Source organism: Motacilla alba, chromosome 2 (genome assembly GCF_015832195.1).
Source record: "Motacilla alba alba isolate MOTALB_02 chromosome 2, Motacilla_alba_V1.0_pri, whole genome shotgun sequence".
NCBI classification, from domain to species: Eukaryota; Metazoa; Chordata; class Aves; order Passeriformes; family Motacillidae; genus Motacilla; species Motacilla alba.
The window spans coordinates 16,995,388-17,018,009 of NC_052017.1; the positions used below are offsets into that span (position 1 = coordinate 16,995,388).

At 38.0% G+C, this 22,622-nt stretch overlaps 1 protein-coding gene across 10 annotated transcripts in view; it reads left to right on the forward strand.

Annotated features, from left to right (window-relative positions):
• Positions 1-22,622, forward strand: part of PRTFDC1 (phosphoribosyl transferase domain containing 1) — a 46,402-nt gene that overhangs the window by 20,259 nt on the left and 3,521 nt on the right. For all 10 annotated transcript variants that reach the window (XM_038126678.1, XM_038126671.1, XM_038126662.1 and 7 more), the window contains 4 exons: positions 5,578-5,643; positions 20,302-20,319; positions 21,722-21,804; positions 22,192-22,238. In XM_038126678.1, the coding sequence (XP_037982606.1) occupies positions 5,578-5,643; positions 20,302-20,319; positions 21,722-21,804; positions 22,192-22,238 (214 nt within the window). The remainder of the gene's footprint in view (positions 1-5,577; positions 5,644-20,301; positions 20,320-21,721; positions 21,805-22,191; positions 22,239-22,622) is intronic.

The window sequence follows — 22,622 nt, forward strand, 5'->3', positions numbered from 1 at the left end:
AACATTTAATTGCTAAATCAGAGATTTAAAAGTGAAATAATTTATTGCCTATAATCCTTATTAGCCAAGTTAACTGGTCTGAGTTCTGCTTCAATTTATGACAGTTTGGCCCTTTTTAAAGATAGCTTGCCTTCCTTGGATTAAATACAGAGAAGGCATGTAGGAGCCCTGGTACACAAAAAATTGCTGAGTGTCTGAACAGGTGATTACAAGCAATTCCATTTATTAAGTTTAATAATTTACTGTTTCCCAGAGTGTTGTTAAAGTGGAATGACCTGCCTTGCTTTTACAGTAGGGAAGAAATATACCCAGGTGTTACCACAGGTCAGCTGATAAGGAGTACCTTGCTGTCAGTAAGTTCATTGTTTGTCTTTCTCTGTCCAAAGCCAACTTCCTCATTGCAAAACTCTGGCCTTCCCTGGAACTGGATAGACTAGCTTGAGTTTGAAGCAGTTCCAAACCTGAGTGGTGGAGCTTTTAGTTAAGGAATAACAACAAAGAAGAAATAGAATAAAAAATAAGTAAATCTTTACATGAGTTACATCATAGATCTACCTCTACAGAAGTAAAATATGTTACACTGTGGTAACTAGATCTCTGCTAGATGTACATCTACAGCAGATTAAAATTTGCTGTCATCTCTTATCCTGGCAATAGCAATAAGGCCAGGCTCAGTGCAGCACAGTCAGTGATGTGGTCAGCTCAGGAAGACAGCTTTAAAGCTCTCAGAGCTTCTCAAAGCTGTCAGTGCTTCAGTGCACATGTATCTGTACATCCTTGCAGGAAAGGGGGTGTTCTGGCAGTGGGTGTGTGCCAGTTTACTGGATTCCATTCCCACACTTGGCTCAGCACTGTTGGACTGTTTGCAAGGTATTCAAGGTACCTCTTCAAAATATATCAGTGACCTGGCACTTGACTATTTTGAATGTGGGTGTACCCCAGAGGTTGCAGTCTGGCCTTTGGTATACATTTGATTCTGGGTAAAGGAAGGCAAACTTTCCAGTCTTTACTGGGAAGTGATTCACATCATTCCCACTCATTTGTACAAGTCTCCAGATTATCAGTACTTACGAGTTGCCCTCTGAAGTAGTTGTTCCTGCTTAAGCCTGGATAGTCCTTCTAGCTGCCTGCCATGAAAACTGACAGCTCATTTTCTACACCCTTGAGGTCTTTTGTTCTTAGCTGTTGTTCTTGAGAGAAGAAACCCCAAATTGTATTGATTCAAGTGGATTTTGTTTCTAAGGACAGCATTTTATATACTACCACTCAACTTCTGCTGGTTCACTGAGGATATTTCATAGCCCATATATATCAGTTTGACTTTACCTATTCGTCAAAATAGGTTAACAGATCCTGTAAATGCCACACTGACACTTCCCCACCAACTTACTCATATTTTGAAGTATTTCTCAGGAGGCAGGTTGCAAAACAACTTAGTTACATACTAGGATCCAAGGGACAACCAAATGGTCTGTCATTTACTTCTTTTTGGTCAAAACCTTCCTGGAAAACCCAATTGTAGGAGATGGAATGATGGTGTGAAGTGAAAGCTGTCCTAATGGGAATTCCCAGGTTGGAGGATCTGCTGTATCACCCAAAGGGACAAAAACAACGTAGAACAGGCCTGATGGTCACATTCTTCTTTGTTTTGAATTTCCCTGATGAATTTTGGGAGAAAAAGGTAACTACATTTTAAAATAAATTCTATATGAACTCTGCAGACTGTAGTAATTAGATGTGTGATAATGACCTTGTGTCCCATATTTAATAATTTAGTTATGCATTTAAACTGTTCTGTTAAAGCTGCTTTTTTTTTTTGCCATGATTAAAGTATCTTTGTTTCCCTGAGCCCAGTATTAATGTATTCCAGATTCTGATTCTTCAGAAGAGTAACAGATGTTCACAGTTTGGTGCAATTTTCAGATGAGCAATGCTGTTTATAATGAATTTTCCTGAGACCACCCAACTCATTTCACTTGTAACCTGAACTATGTCCAAGTGTTGATCTCAAGAGATGTAAAAGAGATGTAATAATTCTGTGCCCCACCCAGTTCAAAACACATGACTTAGTATACATGGAATTTAAATATGTATACTTCCAATCTACATAGAAAGCTAAAGTTTTATCTTGTATGCCATGAAAAATGGTGGTGGAAATAACATTCTTGCTTTAATTAATCGAGTATTCCTACAATTAACTAAAATTATAAAACAAAGATGAACAAGTGAAGAAACACAACCCACTAATTAAAACTAAAGAAATTGAGATTTATTCTGGAAAATGCAGATTTATTAAGCACCCCAAAAAAATAGAAATATAGCTTGGGATGAGGTATGGGGATGTGACACAATGCATCACATCTTGTCAGAAACAGCTGCAATAAATTTTGTGCTACATTAACCAAAATATAGGATGATTTAGAGCTACCTCTATCCAACCCAATATATTTAGTGTCAAATATTTAAAAAAAAAAGGGTTGATAGGGTTTAGGGATATTAGAAAACAAGTATTGAGGAACTTTGGGTGACAGAAAATGAAGCTTCAACTCATATTTTTGCATTTATAAGAAATCTCAGAGACTCAATTTTATCAGTTGGAACAACTCACAAAGGAAGAAAGAAGCCCTGAATGACTTAAAACCATGAAAATTAAAGAAACAGTTGACATTAACTGGTACTGAATGAAACAGATTTTTTCTTTCCTGACATTTGTTGTACTTTATATTTAACATTTAGTGCAGCGTTATTTTGAGATTATAAACTGAGAACTCAGAAAAAAAATGCACTGAGAGGTTCCCATGGCAACCATAGTGTGCAAATTATCTATGTGAACGTTATGATCAGGGTAATGTCACACCATGGTATTGAGCCTTGCTGTGTGGCAGGTATGTATTTTACAACATGAGTTACGTGATAAATGTAGATAGTTAGAAATGGCATTAAAATCAATTATCTGAATTTAATTTTTTTTTTTTTTTTTTAGCAAGAGAATTGCTCTCCAGTGTGATGCAAGAAATTTTTAAAATTTTTTGAAAATATCTTGGCTGGAGGGTTCTGAGCTACACATAGAAAAGCCATATAGAAAATGATATGGTTTTAGGGACCATGAATACTCAGTCTTGTCCTTTGCCAGCACTCATTCTCCAGTCAGAACACCAGGGTTTTCATAAATGTGTGCAGTTGTGTCCCAACAGCCGATGTGTGAATGCAGAGACTGACGGGATGCTGTGATCCCCCTGCTCTCAATGGCTTTTGTGTTTGCTTAGCTGCTTGCCAGCAATGAAGATGCTATTTCAGCATCTTCCTTTCAGCTGAAGCCAGAAATACCAAATGCAAAGGAAACAGTGCTGCTGTGAATACTGTAGAAAGAAAGGAATTTTTTTTAGTGAAAAATAAATAAATTCATTAATCATTGCACCTCACTGTTATCTTTTTCCTCTTTCTCTTTCTCAACTAGCAGCTTAAGGGCAAACTGCCTCTTCAGTAATTCTTGTGTGCTGGTTGCTAATGAAATTCTACACTTTCTCATTTGGAAATGAAAAAATATTTTGTCAGTGCCTTGGTTACACATGCTGTGGTATATATTAGAAACAATCTGCTTTTTATAGTCTTATAATAGTCTTGACTTGAATACATGCCTGACTTTTGAAGAGTGACCTGTCTTGCTTTACAACAAAAGACTTATGCTTTTAATCCTGAACTTAAAGTCTTCTCCATTTCCACTTTTTATTTAGTTTTTAAATAATCTTCTGAGGAAATCAGTTACTTGCTTTGTTGTTGTTTGGGCTTTTTTTTCTGCTTTTCTTTACAAAAATAAAAGAAATATTGAAACTTATATTAGAAAATGTATGGGATGTAACCTTCATTGCTGCTCTAGCTCTGTTTCCTGGGAAACGGATCAGAGCAGCATGAAATTTATCTAAAGCTCCCAGATCCGGTGCAGGAAAAGTGAAGGCAGATCTAAAAACTGTCTTTTAAAGCAATGACTGCTAAGGACCACTTACAAAGCTGTGGTGTGAGAGTTTTGTGGAGAGTCTGAGTGAAAGCCAGGGAGCCTTTTGGTGGATCTGCAGAATGCAAACTTGGAGAAATTCTCATCTGGGCAATGTGACAACCTTTGCTTACAGTTACTCAGGAAGGCTGTCTTAGACAATCCATTCCCATGAGGACCACAAATAGTTCCTGGGGTTGCCAGATTGCTTGTGGTCAGGTATCTGCAAAGGTGCTTGGAAGTCCCCAAACTTCTGCCACCTGGGCCGTGGGCATGGACAGGTGTGGTTCCATCTGCACAGGGGGCAGCTCTGACCCTCTGAGTGCTGCCTCTGCTTGTCCTGCTTCGGCAGAGTGTCCTGGTTTGATAAGGAAAAAGAACAGCTATAAATCCCTTGGTCCAGTAGATCTTTACCCACATTTTAAGTCCTGATGTGCCACTATTTAGCTGTGGAAAAACATTTGGCTTCAGAGTGCTGCATTTAGGAAATAAAAGCAGAGAATCCAAGTATTGTGTATTTGTCAGTTGTTTGTAATGATGAAGCTTCCTGGTGTTACCAGTAAACCACAGTGTCACATTTTGCTACTGGAGCTATTATTAAAATTGGACTAATGCTATCTTCCTATGGGTAGGAAGATCAGATTAGCACGTGCATCAATTTGGCAAAAACCCCACATTAACTATACTTATGTCTTGCTTTTTCTGAAATGTTCATATAGTCTGGCTATATGAACTGTGTATTTTTTAATTTGCCACCTTCTTTAAGGCCTCTTTTGTCTTGCCTTAAAAGTAGGCCTTCCATGTGTCTCCTTTATGTGATCTTAACTTCATGTTCTGTTGATAATAAATTGAAGCTAGAGCTGCTTGAGAATTTTCTGTCAGAAGGAATTTCAACTAGAAATATCTGTAAAACAAATTCAGCAAAAAAATAATTCTTCGAAAAATAACTTTTTTAACAGAAAAATCAAAATATACTGTTCTGTTGCATTTTGTTCAACCTGATAGGCCATATTTAAGTAATTGACCTCAAGGATTATATCTTTGAGTCAGCTGAATAAACAAAGCTCTGGAAACTGTATGGCACACTGAAAATATTTTTGATAGTAAGTGATAAATTTTGCAAAACTTTTTTCCCCTGAAGAAAATGAAGTTAATTCCTCCAAAAAGACCTGACATGTAAGCACATTTAGCCTGTGTTTCCAAAAACTGTTCCAAACCAAGAATGTGCTTATAGGTGTTTGATCAAGTGTTGAGATGCTCCTGTCCTCCCAGTTTTGAAAGGGATAAATATGTTACTCAACCCCTTTCATACTAAGAAATAGCAAGCAAGGGAACACTTTTAAAAAAGAAAGATGCAGCTTTTTCTAGTCCAATAAACCCTAGAGTTTGGTGTTGGCTTAAAAACAAGCAGGAGATGCAGGAAGCCACAGGAAGAAGTGAGAGTGTGGTTTTTTCATTCACCACTACTAACAAGCATTAGAAAATATTCATTACTAAGACTAATAATCAAGATTTAAAAGATAATATTTATATTTTTATTTTATACAGTTATAACCAATTTCAAAGTTTTGTCTTTCTTCTTTCAGAATGATCAGTCTATGCAAGATATGCAGATAATTGGAGGAGATGATCTTTCAAAGCTGACTGGCAAGGTTTGTTCATTTTAAATTTAAGAAAGAAAATTAATTCACTAAAAATACTTGAGAAGAGGTACATAATTTTTGTCAAATACTAATACTGGATTCAGAGTTATTTATTCTTCTGTATCAAATTGCGGTGATGCCACTGCTTTCAGATTACAGATGTCCCAAAAGGTCAAGATGTAGTCTTGCCATCCTTGTGCAGGATTTTCCAGTAGTTATACATGTACCATGAGTGAGACTGGGGGCAAAATTTGTGCTGTAATGTTTCCCCTTAGCTTGTTTATGTCATGGAGCCTTGGGTTTTTTTGCCTTCAATGGGTGTGTACAAGCAAACTGCACAGTGCATATCTCTGTTGAATTCAGCATATGAGTTTAATGCCATTTTGCCTACTGCACAAAATTCAGTTGTGGAGCCTTTCACTCAGAGAATCAAATGGGATTTTTTATTTTAGCATCAGGCTGGCTATATGACTGAATCTGCACTAAGCTTGAGCCTTGTGATAAGGAGAGAGAGTGGTTTGAGGCAGTGAAAAGGCCATTTTCATCTAACCATGGTAATACAAAGCAGTACTTTGAAGAGGAAGGAGGGCTGATTTCATTAGGCAAATGGTCTGTGTGGCAAATGGTCAAAAATAGGATTCTTTACTTATGCATTAAGGCAACATAATACTTATCTTGTTATTTGTACTGCATGCACAGTCACTGTCTTATTAGGTGGTTCTAGATAATATCAGTTTCTTCAAAGCACTCAAATGGAGCACTAGCAAACTCATGTGTTTTGTTGTACTATAGCACACAAGAAAAAGAAGTGGAAAACAACTTCAAATAGTTCATTAATATTAAATAGGGTTATTGCAACTAGAACTGAAATTTAAAAAATGCTGTTATACTCAGAATATTTTAGTGATATGTATGTACTCAATTTACACTTCTAAATACTCCTGCTGGGTGTTATTTCCTAATTACCACTAAAGCGTTAATCATATTCTGGGGAAATATTAATTAATTTGCTACTTTCTAATATTCAAACACTGGAGTTACCTGTTTTTCTATGATGATTTTGCATATGTTTCTCTACCTCACAGGCAGAACTGGCAGTGCATCTTACTTAACATTTCTCTTTTTGAACATAGTTCAAACACTTTCTAAACTTCCAGGCCCAGCTGTCCTTCCCCATCTTCCAATCCCAAATTTCCTTGATTAATAGTTGCAGATATTAATATTATTTCCAGATATGATATTTCCAGTTTCACTTGAATTCACTGGGCAAAACATTCTTTCTTGCAAGACTTTTGTGTATTTATCTGTGTCCACATGTGTATGAGAGAGAAGGAAGATTTTACCATATTAAGTCCTGCTCTTATCAAAAATTAAGTAAATTGTTTTCTTACAGTGAAAATCCTGGTACTCTTTTTCTTAGTGACATGACTCTCCTGTTCCCAGGTGTGGAATGGGACACAAAATTTGGCTGTTGGGAGGCTGAGACATACTTGGGGAGAAGACTGAGCAGCAGCATAGTTAAAATAGCTGGGCAAGGAGGCCAGGATCTTGGGTAGGTGTGAGGCAGCTGCTTTGGGAATAAATTGCTGCTCAGGAGGGGAGCCCAGTGCTGGAAGCTGGGTGTGGAGGCTGAAGGGGGGCAGGAAGGGAAATCTGGGACTGCCAGGGGAGCAGACGCTCAAAGGGCCTGTTTGGTGTTTGTCTGTATGCGGGGCTGTCTGTGACACAGCTGATGTAGGAATAATGAAATAGCATTTTTGCTAGAACACGTGAGAACAGGGTTCCCCTAAGACTTATTTTACTGTTTGAAAAGCTGGAATGCAAAACTTAGGCTCAAATGCTCATGCTTGCATGTCTAAAGTTGGATATGTGAAGGAGTGGCCTTATGTCCACAGATGCCAACTCCTCCATCTGTTGTTGACTTCAGCAGTTAGAGCAAGTATTCAGCACATTTTACTAATCAGCCATTTGTGGGCTGATTCAGAGCCTCCTACAGGCCATGTAAATCTCTTCCTTGAAGTGTTTTTAGTACCTCTCTTTAGCTGCTGGCTTTTAAAACTGCTTGTTCAGTAGTCATCCAGTCACTGAGTGAATTAGCTGAAGACTTACTCAGTGAATTCAACTTCTTTGCTATCGAGAAAGCTGTGTTCTTCCTCTGCCTGCTTAGAGTATTGAATAAGAAAAGATTGTAATGATATTGAAAAATTAATATACCGAGTTAAATCTCATTAACTTACTGATCATGGAAGGTGATTTCAAAAGCATAAGTGTGGGCTTGGAATATAAGTTCCATTATGTTTTTGTAAAGTTGAAAAGTATCATTAAAAGTAAACAGTTTTGAAACTTACAGAGAAAGGATTCTGAGATTTTGATGTTAAACTGCCTTTCATTAAGTAATAGTACCTGGAACCTCAGGTAGCCTGTAATCTTAGTGAAGAACTAAGGCATATTTGCTGCCTATTGGAAAAACAGAGTACTGAGTGAACATGCTGGGATATAATAATATTGGGGTTTTTCTGAGAAAGCTTAAAGAAAGCAAAAAATGTTAAAAGCTAATTAGAAAGAGGCTGGTAAGGAATAGTTCTTAGCTCTGTTATAGCTCTTCACAATAATACCTCCTCTGTACTTCTCTACAATATGCTTTTGTATATAAAATTATTATAAGCCTGGTAAAATGTATAATGACCCAAACCACGAAAAAGAGAAATATTATGAGAGTGTTCTTACAGACCCAAACTGCCCAAATTGTTACCTGAAGAAAATCATCCCCCATTTGAAATTATGCTTCTGTGAAGAAGGTCACTGAGGCAAGAATGAAGTTTTCCATGGCACAAATCATTAATTTAGGTACTTGAATAATGAATCCTGATATAGCTTAACACTCTAGAGCATTTCTATCCAGAAAAAATATAATTTTAAAATCTCTCCTTAAATCATGTAAGTAGTGAACATAAAGTTTCTCAGTATCTGAATTCATAATAAAGTAGTTAGTTTTCAAAGTTACTTTAAAGCTGAAATGCTCACTTGGGTAAAATTTATCATTAATGTTTGTAAAGGGGAAAACATTTTGAAAATGGGAAATAATCAATTACTATTCAGAAATCTGTTTCACAACAACATGGCAATGACAATGTATAGAGATGAGGTGAAAGAACAGATAATATAACCCTGCCTTGTATCAATACTGTAACCATACTGTATAATACTGTAAAAATTCCTAACATATTTTCAAGTATTTGCGACATTTGAGCAAAGTAAATTTTAAAGCATCTAGAAACTTCAGTAGGTTCAGCTGTACCAGAGTTGTGAGTAGCACTGCCATTTATCTCTAATATTTGTATGCACATATATTTTGTCTGAGGAGCTTAGGAGATGGTATTGTAGTCCAAAATCTCTAATGACAGGAATAATTCTGTCTATCACTCCATATGTAAAATATGTCCTGTAACCTTTCAAAAAGCTCCTGTACCACTTTGACTTGTCTCCTTGCAAATGAGACAAGTCAGATAAAATCACAAATTTAAAGTTCATATATTTCTGCAATTAAATACTTATAACAGTTGTATAATATTTTGATGTCAAACTTAGATCCGTATATGCTGTCATTGTCCCTATTTCTACATAGCATAGAAAGTGAACAAAAATAATCATTGTTAGTTTTTAAGTTAATAAGAACTTCAAATTGAGACAGAGTAGTTATACAGTTAGTACTATACAATTATGGAGCCAGTGAATTTCAAAAATTCTGTCAATGCTTATGTTCTGTATGAATTCCCCTTGTTCATATTAAGTACATGTTGTTGACAGCCAGTGGTTTTCTCAACTTCAGTGTAGTGTAGAAGGTCACAAATAGCCATCAGGAAAAAAGGAAAGTGAGTATTTGTGTTTTCTCTGCACTTTATTGTGTTAGTTTGAGCATTCCATCCTCACTCTGATGGTCTTCTAAAGTGACTGATCAGCTCATACAAAAAAGAACTTTCACTCAGAAGAAGATATCCTCCATGCACTCTTCTCAATTCCTTCTAGCAGGATTTGTGCTATAAAATCTCCAAACTTCTTTTATATGTCTTGCCTAAATCAATTTATCCACTGTCTACCATTTTCTTCCCCAGCTTGTCATTTGGGAGGATGTTCCAGGAACATAAAGCATTCTCATTTTTTTCTCTTATGCCTCTCATTTTATTCCTATTTTATTGAACCATTTTCTATGCATGTCATAGGCTCCAGCAACAGTTCTGAGAGCTGTTTCTCTATCATTCTCCGAAATATGTTAGCATGTCAGTATTTAATAAACCATGCATATGGCAGCTGTCTAACACAATGTTTTATTCTCTAGATTAATATACATATTATCCTCACCATTTCAAGTTTGTTTCTCAGAATTCTGTTGGTTCTATACTTATTCTCTCCATTAGTATTCACTGTGTTGACTAATGTTGTGATTTCGTCCCCTATATGCATTCCTTTCCAGAGTAATGCCCATAAATTTGCAGAAACAATAATGCCATTCTCTTTAGAACATTATATACATGAGAGACAATTTATATGACAATAAAGGTATACAAAATTTACTATACACTTTGGCAATAGTCATGTCCCTCACTCACCTCAACATCTTACTTTATTCCTATCAGACATGCAGCCTTGCCTTTTTCATCTTTTCAAAGGTTGATTTTATGTGTCTTGAAGCATTGCACATCTTCAGTACCTCTGCTTAACTGCCAAGTTTAATCACTTCTGTTGTTCTGCATTTTTTCTTAATTAGATTTGATACTGTCTATTCTTCTGACAGTTGCCATCCTTAACTGTTTTTTTCCAAAGCAAAAGACACTATTTTTCCTTCTCCAAAGTCAATCACCTTTCTTTGCACTTCTTTCTTAGATAATCTGTTCTACTCTTCATCATTATTTTGTTTTTGTTGTTGTTGTTGTTTTGGAGAAAGGTAAGTATAAAAAAACCTTTACAGCCTTCCTATCCCATTTTTCACATGGGCTCTGCTCAGCCACTATCTGCCTCCTTCTACATCTTACCTGTTCATAATCCTATTACACCTATGTCCAGAAAATCCCTATCCAATTCCAGATGACCAGAAGACTGCACTTCTTCATGCAAGTGAGAAAATGGACACATGAGTCATTCCTGAATCATCTTTAGATTAGTTATGGTGGTTTGTTCTACTTTTCATGCACAACAGAAGGATGCTGTGAAGATGGCTGCAAGTGGAACGTGAGTGTGCACAGCATTTGACACAATGCTCTCTAAGAACAAAGCATCAGGTCCTCCATTATGTCCCCCACTCTGTTAGCTCTTGGAGATTCTGAACTTGTTTTACACAATTTAAATAGCTGGAGTTTGTATACATGGACTCTTAACACATTAACCAGTTTGCTCCCATCAGCAGCTACAACTGATGAAACCAAGTGTCTGAAAAAAATCCATTTTTGAGATGTCATATCTGTCCTGCCATGTATGCCATAAGATGTTGATGAGCCCAGCAGAAAAGATGAACATCAGACATATGTGACTTTTTCTAGAACCTTGTAGAAAGTTCCTAGCTAGATGTCTCATTTTACAGAAGTCTTTCATATTATTTTGTGACATTGTGATGAAGTGTTAGTATCTGTGGATTTCATTCCTATGTGCATAACATAAAATCATTTCACTTCTCACAGCTGTCTGTTTAGCTACCTTTGAACCTCTTCACTGAAACTTTATGCATTTTTATTTAATTTTTATTTGATGGTGATTCTTCAGCTCTATGGCACTGTCATAAAATATCTTGTTTAATCACTGGTACCTGAGGTTCCCCAAATACAATGCTAAGAAAGCAAGTACTGCATGTGTGATGAGTAAACTGATAATCCATTAAAAATTCAGTTTGAAGAATCACATTATCAATTTATGTAATTCTGATGATATGGAGTACACATGAAAAGGTGTCTTCAGAAAGAATCTAACTGAAAAAGCAGACTACTGAATTGAAATTTATCTAAAGAGAATCAAAATACACTATATTGTTGCTTTTTATTCCCTTTCTCCCATAAAACAAAACAAAACAAAAGAAGTAGAGATTGATAAAAAAGAGATTTTGTGGAGGGAAGGTGGTAGGGCTTTTGGGTTGGGTTTGTTTGTTTGTTTGTTTGTTTTTTACAAATGTGCTTTCACTTGTAGAACTGGACAAATAAATGAACTCACCTTTTCCTGACACTGTGTATTCATGCATACTTTGCAAGCTGGTATAACTAACAAAATGTTACAAGTACTCCCAAGTAGTTTAAGAATAGTTCTATCCTAGAAAGAGACAGAAAGAAACTCAGAATATCAATGGGGATTTGAAGATAAAAGTATTTCCATCAGTCCAAAGTATGCCAATCTTCCCACATTAAGGTTAATTTTTTCCCTTTATGTTTTCCTTCCCAGGACAGTTAATTGGCCTGATCAAAAACAGGGCTTGGTTTAGAGATTCCTTTCTCGTAAGGCCCAAAAGTATCTTCTGGGTGATTAGAATGAAGGGTCCCAAATGATAATTTCTTCACTACAGTACCTACAGTGTATCTTTTAAACTACCAACAATTTTGATTTAGAGGCTTGATGGAGAAACCTCCATATATCAGGCATGTTATACCAATAGTCAACTGTCATCACTGCTAAAATGGTGAACCTAATTTTCTTTTCTGAATGTGAGCATTTTTCTTTTGTCTTTTAGTGTGGCCTTTTTTAATACCTTTGCCTACTGGATTAAGCTGTTTGGCATTGTCAAATTTATATTGCCATATGGTTACATATTTGCCTATCACACAGTCATTACTTAAGCTTCTTTTAGATAAACTAATCCATTGCAAGCCTGCTGTACAGTGCTGGCATACTGTAGGATGTAAATGAGACAAGGTTTGAAGGTGGAATTAACAACTTGAAATTATTAGTAGGCAACTGATATAGTTGGAAGAAATGAAATTTCAAGCATGCAGATCCTTCTGTTGGTCTGAATAGAATCAGCAAACATCAAGCTAAGTACAGATTGGGAGGAACTCTTAATTTTAACCTAATGTGGTAATCAGACAATTTGGGATAACAGAAGTGATTGCCCTACATAATCACCTGCCCTGTGACCAGAGGAGCAGATAAAAATGTTAAGAATTCCTCTGAGCTAAAATAAGAGAGGAAATTATCAGCTGTGGAACACTGATAAATGAGTTGAAGGGCAGCTGCAGTGGAGGATTATAATGTGCTGTAAAGCCACTATTTTATTCAGTCCATGATTTTGAGTGCATACAGCAGTTCTGAATTTTTGTTCCCAGGCTCAGCTGTTGAAGGTATTTTGTGATCTCTCTCAGGCTGTGGGCTGAAAGGTCAAAGTTCTTTTGTGAAAAATGTTCCCCCACTGGGAAATGGGCTGTTAATTAAATAAAAGCTATTACTTCCTGCTACAAACCTTAATTCACTCTAAGGTATTCTTTTCAGTTCTCAAATATTTTTTCTTTTCTCAGTTTTAAGTTCTTTCTGTTCTTTCTATTAAAGAAAAAAAAAAAGCATGTATGCTATTCTGCTTATCTTATGCTGAAACATTTAAAGAGAAAATACCCTCTTTACATACCTACCTGATTTTCTTGCTATACATGTGATGTCTGAGTTTGTTCTTGTAGCTGTAGTGTTGCATTAAATACAGTTGTTTATTTTATTATTAAAATATAGTTTCAGCTTTCAGGGAAATACTTCCCCTTTCTAAATGTGCAACTTAGAAATTTTACCTTGTTAAAATTTCACATTTTATATTAATTCAAAGACACAGTTTTCCTCAAAGTCTTACTCCATGCTAACTTCAAAGTACTAGTATTTCATAGCAATTTTCCTTTGAAAACAGTCTTCTGAACTGAACATAAAATCCAAGTCTAGAAAAAAAAATTGTTATTCTTTTCCAGGAAGATGAAAAATAATTTCCATAGCACTTACTACTGTCAGGCAGGAGGCAGACATGCTCTCATTACTCTGCTTGGTCTTGTTAGCTGGCGTTGTTTCATTTATTACTGACCTGTGGGAAGGTAAACAATAGAAATGTATTGACTCAGTGCTGGAGTAGTTTTCATCTCACTGCAAGTCAGGATTTTTTTTTAATGTACTGTAAAAACAACATACTTTCCTGCAGTGCATAAATGTGTGTGGCTTTAAAAAGCAGTAAATAACAAATTTTCAATTTTTGCATGTTTTCTGTTCATTATTAAAAAGAAATTAACATTCACAGAGAGTTTTCTTTAGCATGAGAGACAAATTCACAGGCTATCTGGGGATTAGAAATTATTTCTTCCTTATTTTACATAGTACTAGTATTGTCAAAAACCTCTTTTTTCCAGATGACTCAAGACATGCTGCTATGGGCCGTTTTTACTACTGTCTAGAAATGTGTATGGAAATGCAAATTTATTTTTTTTTTGTGGAGATCCAGCTCACATCACAAATATTATTTCTGCTCAGTTCAAATGTTCATGTACAGAGTTGCAAGTTGTGTGTGCCCTGATCACTCAAAACTGGAGAATTTTAAACTTTACAGCACCCCTTTGTATTCAAAACCACAGAGGACAATTTTAGGGCCACTGCTCTTTAATGTTTTCATAAAAGATCAGGACTCATAAATCGAATGTACATTAAGAAAATTTGCTAATGATGCTACAACAGGAGGGGCTCAGAACACCCTCAGAGGTAGAGGGGCCTTACAGAGAAATCTGCATAGGCTGGAGAGCTGGGCAATCACCTATTGTATGAAATTTAACAAGATTCTCCGTCTGGGACAGGGTAATCTCTATTATATATAGGGAAATACTGGGGAATGAGAGGATGGAGAGCAGCACCATGAAAGGGTCCTGGCCCATGGCAAGTTGAACCTGAGCCAGCAGTGCCCTGGCAGCCAGGAGGGCCAACCCTGTCCTGGGGGGGGCATCAGGCACAGCATGGCCAGGGCAAGGGAGGGCATTGTTCTGCTCTGCTCTGCTCTGCTCTGCACTGGGGTAGCCTCACCTCGACTGCTGGGGTCTGTCACAATGCAGGAAGGACTTATGACTATCAGAGTGTGTCCAGGACAACCATGTTGGTGCAAGAGCTCAAGGGCAAGACTTCTGAGGAGTGGCTGAGGTCACTTGTGTTGTCCAGCCTGGGGAAGTGAAGGCTGAAGGGTGCCCTCATCACAGCCTACAGCTTGACACAAGATGGACAGTGCACACAGCTCTCTAGTGGCCAGCAACAGGACCGGAGGAAACGGAATGAAGCCATATCAGGGGAAGTTCAGATTGGACTGTTGGAAAAGGTTCTTCACTGAAACTGTGTTCAAGTCACTGGAACAGGCTCCCCAGGGAAGGGGTCAGGGTCTGAAGCCTGTCAGAGTTACAAGAAGCACCTGGTCAATGTCATATGGTTTAGTTTTAGGTAGTCCTACAAAAAGTAGGGAGTTGGACTTGCTGGTCCTTATGAGTCCCTTTCAACTTGAGGTGTTCTTTGACTCTGTGTTGCACCAACCTACCTTCTGCCAGCTACCTGGTAAAAAGCCGTGTAAACACAGAATGAATCACATCCAAATCTATGAGCTCCCAGCCATCCCTCTGATCTACCAGTAATGGAAGCTGATTCTTTTGCAATGTTGATTCTTTTGCAATGACTCAATAGGAAGGTGTTTCATACTCTGAAGCCAGCATCCCTTTTTATTTGGACTATGTATGAAACCCTTCCAGGACATGTTTAAAAAAACTGACTGCATTCTGTCTCACTCTAAGATATATTAGCACCATTATTAGATTTCTGGATGTACTTCAGAGATTGTATTGGTGAACATGGCTCTGCTCAGAAATTAAGCCATCTTTAGTCTAGTCAACATGTCAGTAAATATTCCCATATCCTGTTCTCTGAGTTTCAAAAGTAGACAGAATCCAGAAGGCTGGATTACTTTTCTTTTTATGTGGTTTCCTTCTTTGTAATTGCCTCAAATATATCTCAAAAGACAAAACATTCTTGATCTATGTGGTACAGGAGCTTCAAACACACATACTTGAGAAGGACTTTTTCTTCAGTGTTCTTTAGCTTCTTATTTGTCCAGCTGTCAGTGAATGCTGCATCACCACAAGCTGATGAGTTTTACCAGTCCCCTGTGCACTGGCTCACATGGGGACTTCACAGTGAAGCTGAAGGTCTTCCATGTAACTGACCTTTCACAAGAGATGCTGGGTGCAGCCAGCTGTGCCTTTGGGGTTAGTGACATCATTGACAATGTACTAATTTGTTGTATCCATTGCATTCTTCTTTCATCCTCTGCTATCTATCTGATCAAGGATAGGCTAATCTATTTCAACCAGTTTTAGTTGGACATCACCACTATCTAGTCTGGGACACTGTATATCAAAACATGTCTTGGTAGTTTGCTCTTCTACTCTGCTATGCCGTCCCTTTTCTGAAATCTTCTATCTGTAGACTGCTTCAACAGTAGAAAGGCAGGGGATAGGCAGCAACACAGTCAGTTTCCCAGCACGTATTTTGTAGGAGAGGGTTTGTGTACCAGAGGATGGCAAACCACTCTGAATGCCTTTGGTTGTGAGCAGTAGTTAATGACTGAAAAGTATGGAGACTTTAGGTACAGTAACCCTGAATAATGATAACAGAGATTAAAGTATCACTCTGAACATTTAGGTGCCTGCTTACTTACAGTTACAAAATGTTTTCATATCTAAATATTTTATAGTGGTTTTCCACTGCAAAGGCCTTACCTACAGGATTTCCCCATAGTACAGAAAATCCTCATCAGTGTTTTGGAAATAATGAGAATGGGCATAATACAAAAGAGCATCTTTGTTTTCTGGCCTAGACATCTTACAGGAACTTCCCCATTGTATATGATTTGCAACAGTTGGACTCCTTGACTCTATGGATGAGACAGAGTCCACCAAAATCCTTCCTTGTCAAGTTAGTCAATAAATATGAGATCTTACACTTCAGCTGAAGTCATGTGCAGGTGACTATCACTCCTATAGCCAGACAAACCTTTCAGGCATGTCTGGATCCACGTTAATCCTCTTTTCTTCATATGAGTCATTTGTGATAAGGAGACACAGACAAAATTAAATTTCTATTAGATGTGTAACTGGTTGGAAAGCTGTTCTCAAGAAACAGTTAATTATGCTTCACTGTCAGACGAGATGCATTAAAGCACGCTCTCCAGGGACTGTGCAAAATTTAATTCATGATTGAAAAGATTAAACTAGCATTTAATGATACTCATACTACCTGGAAAAATACTACAAGATATTATGATCTTAAGAAATTATTTTAAGAATTTGGTTCAAAGAATGACATGTAACGACAATAAAGATGAATACCAATTTCTGTGTTTATACAGAAGTAATCTTTTGCATAAATGCAAGTGAGGGAGGACTGATTCAGCACCAGTCCTGGAGACAAACAGTGGACCACAAGTTACACATGAGACACCAGTATATTTTTATAAAGGATGTAACTGTTGTACTGGGACACATAGAAAGGAGGATTATTTATAAAGCATACAAAGTGGTCCTTTTATTCCTCTTGACACTGGAAAAGACTTTCTGGTTTGGAACACCACAACTGGAGAAGGATTCTGACCAGCTGGACTGATTCCAGAGGAGAACAAAAGAGTGAGCAGAAAGCTAGGAAATACAACTTGTGAGAAAACATTAAATAAATAGAGGTTGTTTTATCTGAAGAAGAGGAAACTGAGGAAATATGTCTTTCAAATATAGAAAAGAGAAGAAAACAAAGCTTTTCTCATGTTCTCTTCAAAATAAGGTCAGGCCAAATATCAACAGAAGTTTTCTTATTATATTTTTGCTCTTAGATAATGAGGTATTGAGGCACATTCCCTGGGGGGATTCTGAAGCACTCATCATGTTCTAGAAGAGCTAAATCAGAGATCTGTGAAGGACAGTTTAAAATTTCTGCTGTAACCCAAGAGAAGATGATCTTTCGTGATCTCTTCAGACCCATTTTCTATTATGTCTATGATCATTTTTCTCACAAGTTAAATAGTAAGGACTATGTAAGGACATACTCCCCACTATTGGTTAACCCAAGTTCCATGGCCAGGGAGGCTGATGTCCTCTTATTCTGTTCAACTTTGTGATTTCCACATGTGAGCAAGCAAAAGAATCCCTTGATCTTGGCAGAACAGCTGAAGCAACTGTGGTAGCAAAGAAACTTATTTGTCTGTCAGTGAAATGTCCCAGGACTTTGCTTTTGTCTCAGTCTGTCACAGTGCACTAAGAGATGCACTAATAGATGCTAATGGCCATGACCTGTGTCCCTTGGGGCCTCTACCCACACCTGTGGGCACAGGAAGATCAGCTCAGCCCTGGGCTCTCAGTCCATGACTGATCTGTGCTGTGTGGGTACCAACCTTCAGCTCTGCTGCAGCCAAAGCTGTACATTACTGCAAACATTAGCCCCGACCCTGACTCAGAGACTGGCCTTGTTGAACCTGTCTCAAGACTATCGACCTGCCTTGAGATCCGTGGGCTGTGTTTGATCATGGTTACACTCACTGGGCCTGGTACTAAAGAGTTCATTTCCATTTTTAGTTCTGGTGAGGTTGTCTCCTTGTCAACTCTTTTGCTCTCTCCCTATAGGATATATATATATGTGTTTTTGTGTGTGTGTGTGTGTATGCATGTGTGTGTATAAACAAATCAATATTTACATCTATCACCAGCTGCACAGGTTCCTTGGGGTGGTTAAGCCATTACTCCTGCACATTATCTTCAGGTGTCCACTGACTGAATCAAGTAATTTCTTTATGCCTCAGACCCAGGTGTCCTGAGTTAGTCCTCAGAAGTGTTTTTCCCACTTATGACTTCATACAGGAAGCCAGATGAGAACCAAATTGGTCTTGGATCCAAATGGTTTCTTTCAAAATTTGTGTTCCTACACACCTGTCATAAGCTTCTCCTGAACATGGTTTTGAGTCTTCATCTTATCTAGACAACTGATAGACTTCCATTCTTTCTTGAAGGAGAAGTTTCTACAGGCAGGGTATCTTCAGACTTTTGTTGTTAAGAGGCCTTTAACTTTTTGCCTTCACAGGACTAGGTGCTTGAGATCCAAAGTTGTTTGTGTCAGCAGCTGAGAGGTTGAAAGTCAGGAGTGCCAAGCAGGATAACCACCAGTGAAACCTGTTATGAAAACACCAAAAAGGAGCCTCCCTCCAAGATTAATATACATTCCACCAGAGCTCAGTCTAAATTAGTGGCTTTCTTGAGTGGTATCTCCATTGCTGACATTTGCTCAACTGCTGCTGGGAGTTCCCTCCACACCTTTACCAAGTGTTTTGCCATTTCAGAAGCATCCAGGTATAATACAGAGTGTGGTAACATGTTTCTGCAGTGCTTAATGCATGAAGTATACCATGTTTCCCTACCAAGCACCGTGAGTGTTAGGAAGAACTACAGTATGAATATAAATATGGATAATCTATATTAATAATTTCTAGTTTGAAGATTTAAAATTATTTATGAATCGGTTCATGAAGCTGTTAAAGGTGTGCTGGTTGTGAGCATGCTGCTTTCACACACTCCTTCTCCATGTGTCTGAATCTCTCTTACAACTCTCAGCCTTGGGTTTCTGTTATGGAAAAGGAAGTTAAACATTCTCCATGTTATGTATGTAGTAAAGCCAACCAGCCTGATAGAAAGGAAGTGGAATGTAAACTAGGCTGGTGGATACTGCATGGATATGAAACTATGTGGTCTCAAGGTTTTGCTGGACTCACAGCGTACACATTTATGTAAGGTGTATACACTGATAGATAGCTAAAGGTATTTGTGAAATAACTTTCCTCTTGCTACTGCATGTTTCACTTCAGAAAGTGGATCTTAATGCAAGATTGTAAGAGTCCATCCCTTTGATCATGCATATAATCATGCCTACTAATAAATAGATTTTTATTTCTTCTAATAAGGACATGACATCTTATTATTGCTTTTAGTAGAAGAACTGAAGTCTCCTTAGACACTGTACTTCCTGGAACAGTGATGAACCATTTCAGCAAAAGGAATCAGCCTGTGTGATGATACTGTCATAAAGCTTGACATCACTGCTTTTGGCTGGGCCACTCCCCATCTCTTCAAGTAATACTGATCTCAGCAGCAGTATCTGAAGAGAAAGAGGGTGCTTTGCAGTATGAGAGTGGGTGTTACAACTTGGCCTCTAATCCTTGACTGTGAAGTTGCTCGGGTGTGGGTGGAGGGAGGAAGAGCATTTATTTCAGAGAAAGAATATTATTGCTGTATTCTCATACTAACATTGGAAATAGTATTTTAGTGAACTATGGGGTACACTGCAGTACACAGCTAGAGATGCTGGAATGAAGTGAAGCTCATCCTATTTGGATTTCTTCCATCTAATTTTATTTTCCAAAGCTACATCCGTTCTTGGACAAAGAGGATAATCTAGACAGAGCTGAATTAAGTTGTGGTCCCTGACTGCAGGGCTTGCTCTTATGGCTGGCTCTTTTTCAGGGCATAGAAATGAAACAGGAAACTCCTTGTGTCCTACTGTGTTGTACATATGTACATGGACCTGTTTTCATTTCACTTTTTTAAACATTTGTTTCTTTTACTATGTGAGTATTATGTAATTGTATTCCTTTTTGTTTGTTTCTTCCAGAATGTTCTAATTGTGGAGGTAAGCTGGTGCTTATGTCATATTATACTTAAAGTCACACAGCCAAATTGCGATTGGCTGTTCAGTTTCTAAATCCCGTCTGTGTTTACACTTCTCTTGCTGGGAGGCGGTGAAGAGGGAGAAGGGTTGATTTGCTTAATGGCCTCTCAGTCTTTTTGCAATTGCATGACAGATCAAACTACATTGCTGTCACTCTAACTGGTGCTCTGCCTTGTGATACCCAGGAGTCTTTGTTTCTGCCTCATTTGATTTGTTCTGTCTATGGTGTCGTCAACTCCTGTTCTTCAAGTTGTTCTGTTCCTTGGAGGACAGTGAATCAACTGCAGTGATGGCCTGCATTTCTCAGGTGCATGACTTTGAAATAGTGGCCCTGCATATGCTTTACAGCCCCAGAGTTGTTCACAGTCTGGTTGGGGGTCAGTCATTCCCTCAAGGCCCCCAGCTCCTGCATCCAGCTCTCCACCCAGCAGTGTCCCCAGGGGACAGCCCATCACAGAGCTGTTGCTGATGTACGTCAGCAGAGTTCAGTTGTAGAGGGAAACAACATGTCACCTCGCTGGTGCTACAAATTCTCATATAATTAAGGTAGGTGATTCTCTTTGAAAATGTCGACTAAGCAACTGGGACAGCTAGAGAGCACATTAGGATCTGCCTGGCATTTCAGAACCAGTTTGCTTGTGTGGGAAGTAAGCTGGACAGTGTAATGAACTGTATGCTGGTGAAATTTCTTCTCTTAGCAAAGGATGGAAAAAAGCCATCAGCCACAGAGATGGCTGGTTACCTGAATAGCTGCTAAGAACTCCAATTTACTAATTCCAGCTGCTTTAACAGAAACTAAAAATGTCCAAGCAAATTTCATATTAAACAGCTGGAGGGCAGAGAAAAGGTGTTGCTAATCCACCCCCAAAGTTCAGATCAACAGCTGCACTCCAGGGTCAGTTTTCTAGCCAGGTACCTATTGATCTCATTGAGATGATATTGGATATGGCAGCTCTGGAGAAAGCACATTTGTACTGTGCTAGTACAAAAAAATAGGGCAGATTTAGCCCCAACATGGAGACATGGTGACATACTGTGATTTCAAGTATAATATGAAAAGTCTAATCCCTGCATCCTTGCAGTAGAGTCATCTCTAGTCCCGAGTCACATCCCAAGTACTTGCAACACAGCTGTTTTCAAGAGGAAGTGGACAGTCCTTGAACTGATAATTTTATGAATAGAAAGTGCTTGCTTCAAACAGTGTAAGCTCAATTATAGCCTTTTTTGGATGTGGTTTACAATGCACTGGAAAAATAAATCATTTCTACAAAATAAGAATGTGAAACTTCTCAGTCATTGTCCAGATTTCCTCCTTTCAGCTTTCCTTTGTGTTTTACTTACTTTATTTTTCTTGTTTTATAAGGATATTGTTGGAACTGGAAGGACCATGAAGGTTCTGCTTAACAATATAGAAAAATACAAGCCGAAAATGATTAAAGTGGCAAGGTGAGTACAATGATCCCAAATTAATTAGTCTAGTCCAGCAAATTTTCCAGAATAGATTCCCATTCAGACATCCTGCTTTGATTTGATGCTGCAGTATGAAGGAGAGCTGCCTGGGTCACTAAGGGGAGGGTGGAGGAAAGGAGAGGAAATGCTTTTGTATTGTTCTGCCTTGGCAATGATCCTCCAGCCGTTTCAAGACTGGCACTGATGGACTTGGGAGGGGAATACACCCAGCTCTTCCCTGCAATCAGGATGTTGTCAGGAAGAGAAACAGAACAAGAACAGGGACTCACATGGCTCAGATTTTTGATAAAGGGAATAGTTTTATGTGTGTTATTCAGTTACATGTCTAGATTTAAATGGGGTTTATTTTATTTTTAATTACAGTTTGTTGGTGAAAAGAACATCTCGGCCTGATGGGTACAGACCAGATTGTAAGTGTTCTGAAAATCTCTACTTGACGGTAGAAGTTACTACTACCCTGTCACTTGCCTTTCATCACAATTTATGGACTGCTAGAAGCATTGTAAAATACCAGTTGTCAGTGGGTCTAAGGGATGCAATGGCAGGATTTGTGTAATTGTCATTTGGAAAGCCTGCCCGATTTAGGTTTTCTGCAGAATACTAACTTTACTGGGAAATTTTGAAAGGGCTTCATTTTATCAGTGAAAGGTGAGTGTTTTATCTTCTGTCTCTGACAAACAATATCGAAGAGAATATCCATTTCTTCTTTTTCCTTCCTCATTGCATCTCTCTGGAGGAGCTGCAGGATTCCATCTGAGCATGAAAGGTGTTTTATTGTGACTAAGCATTCACAA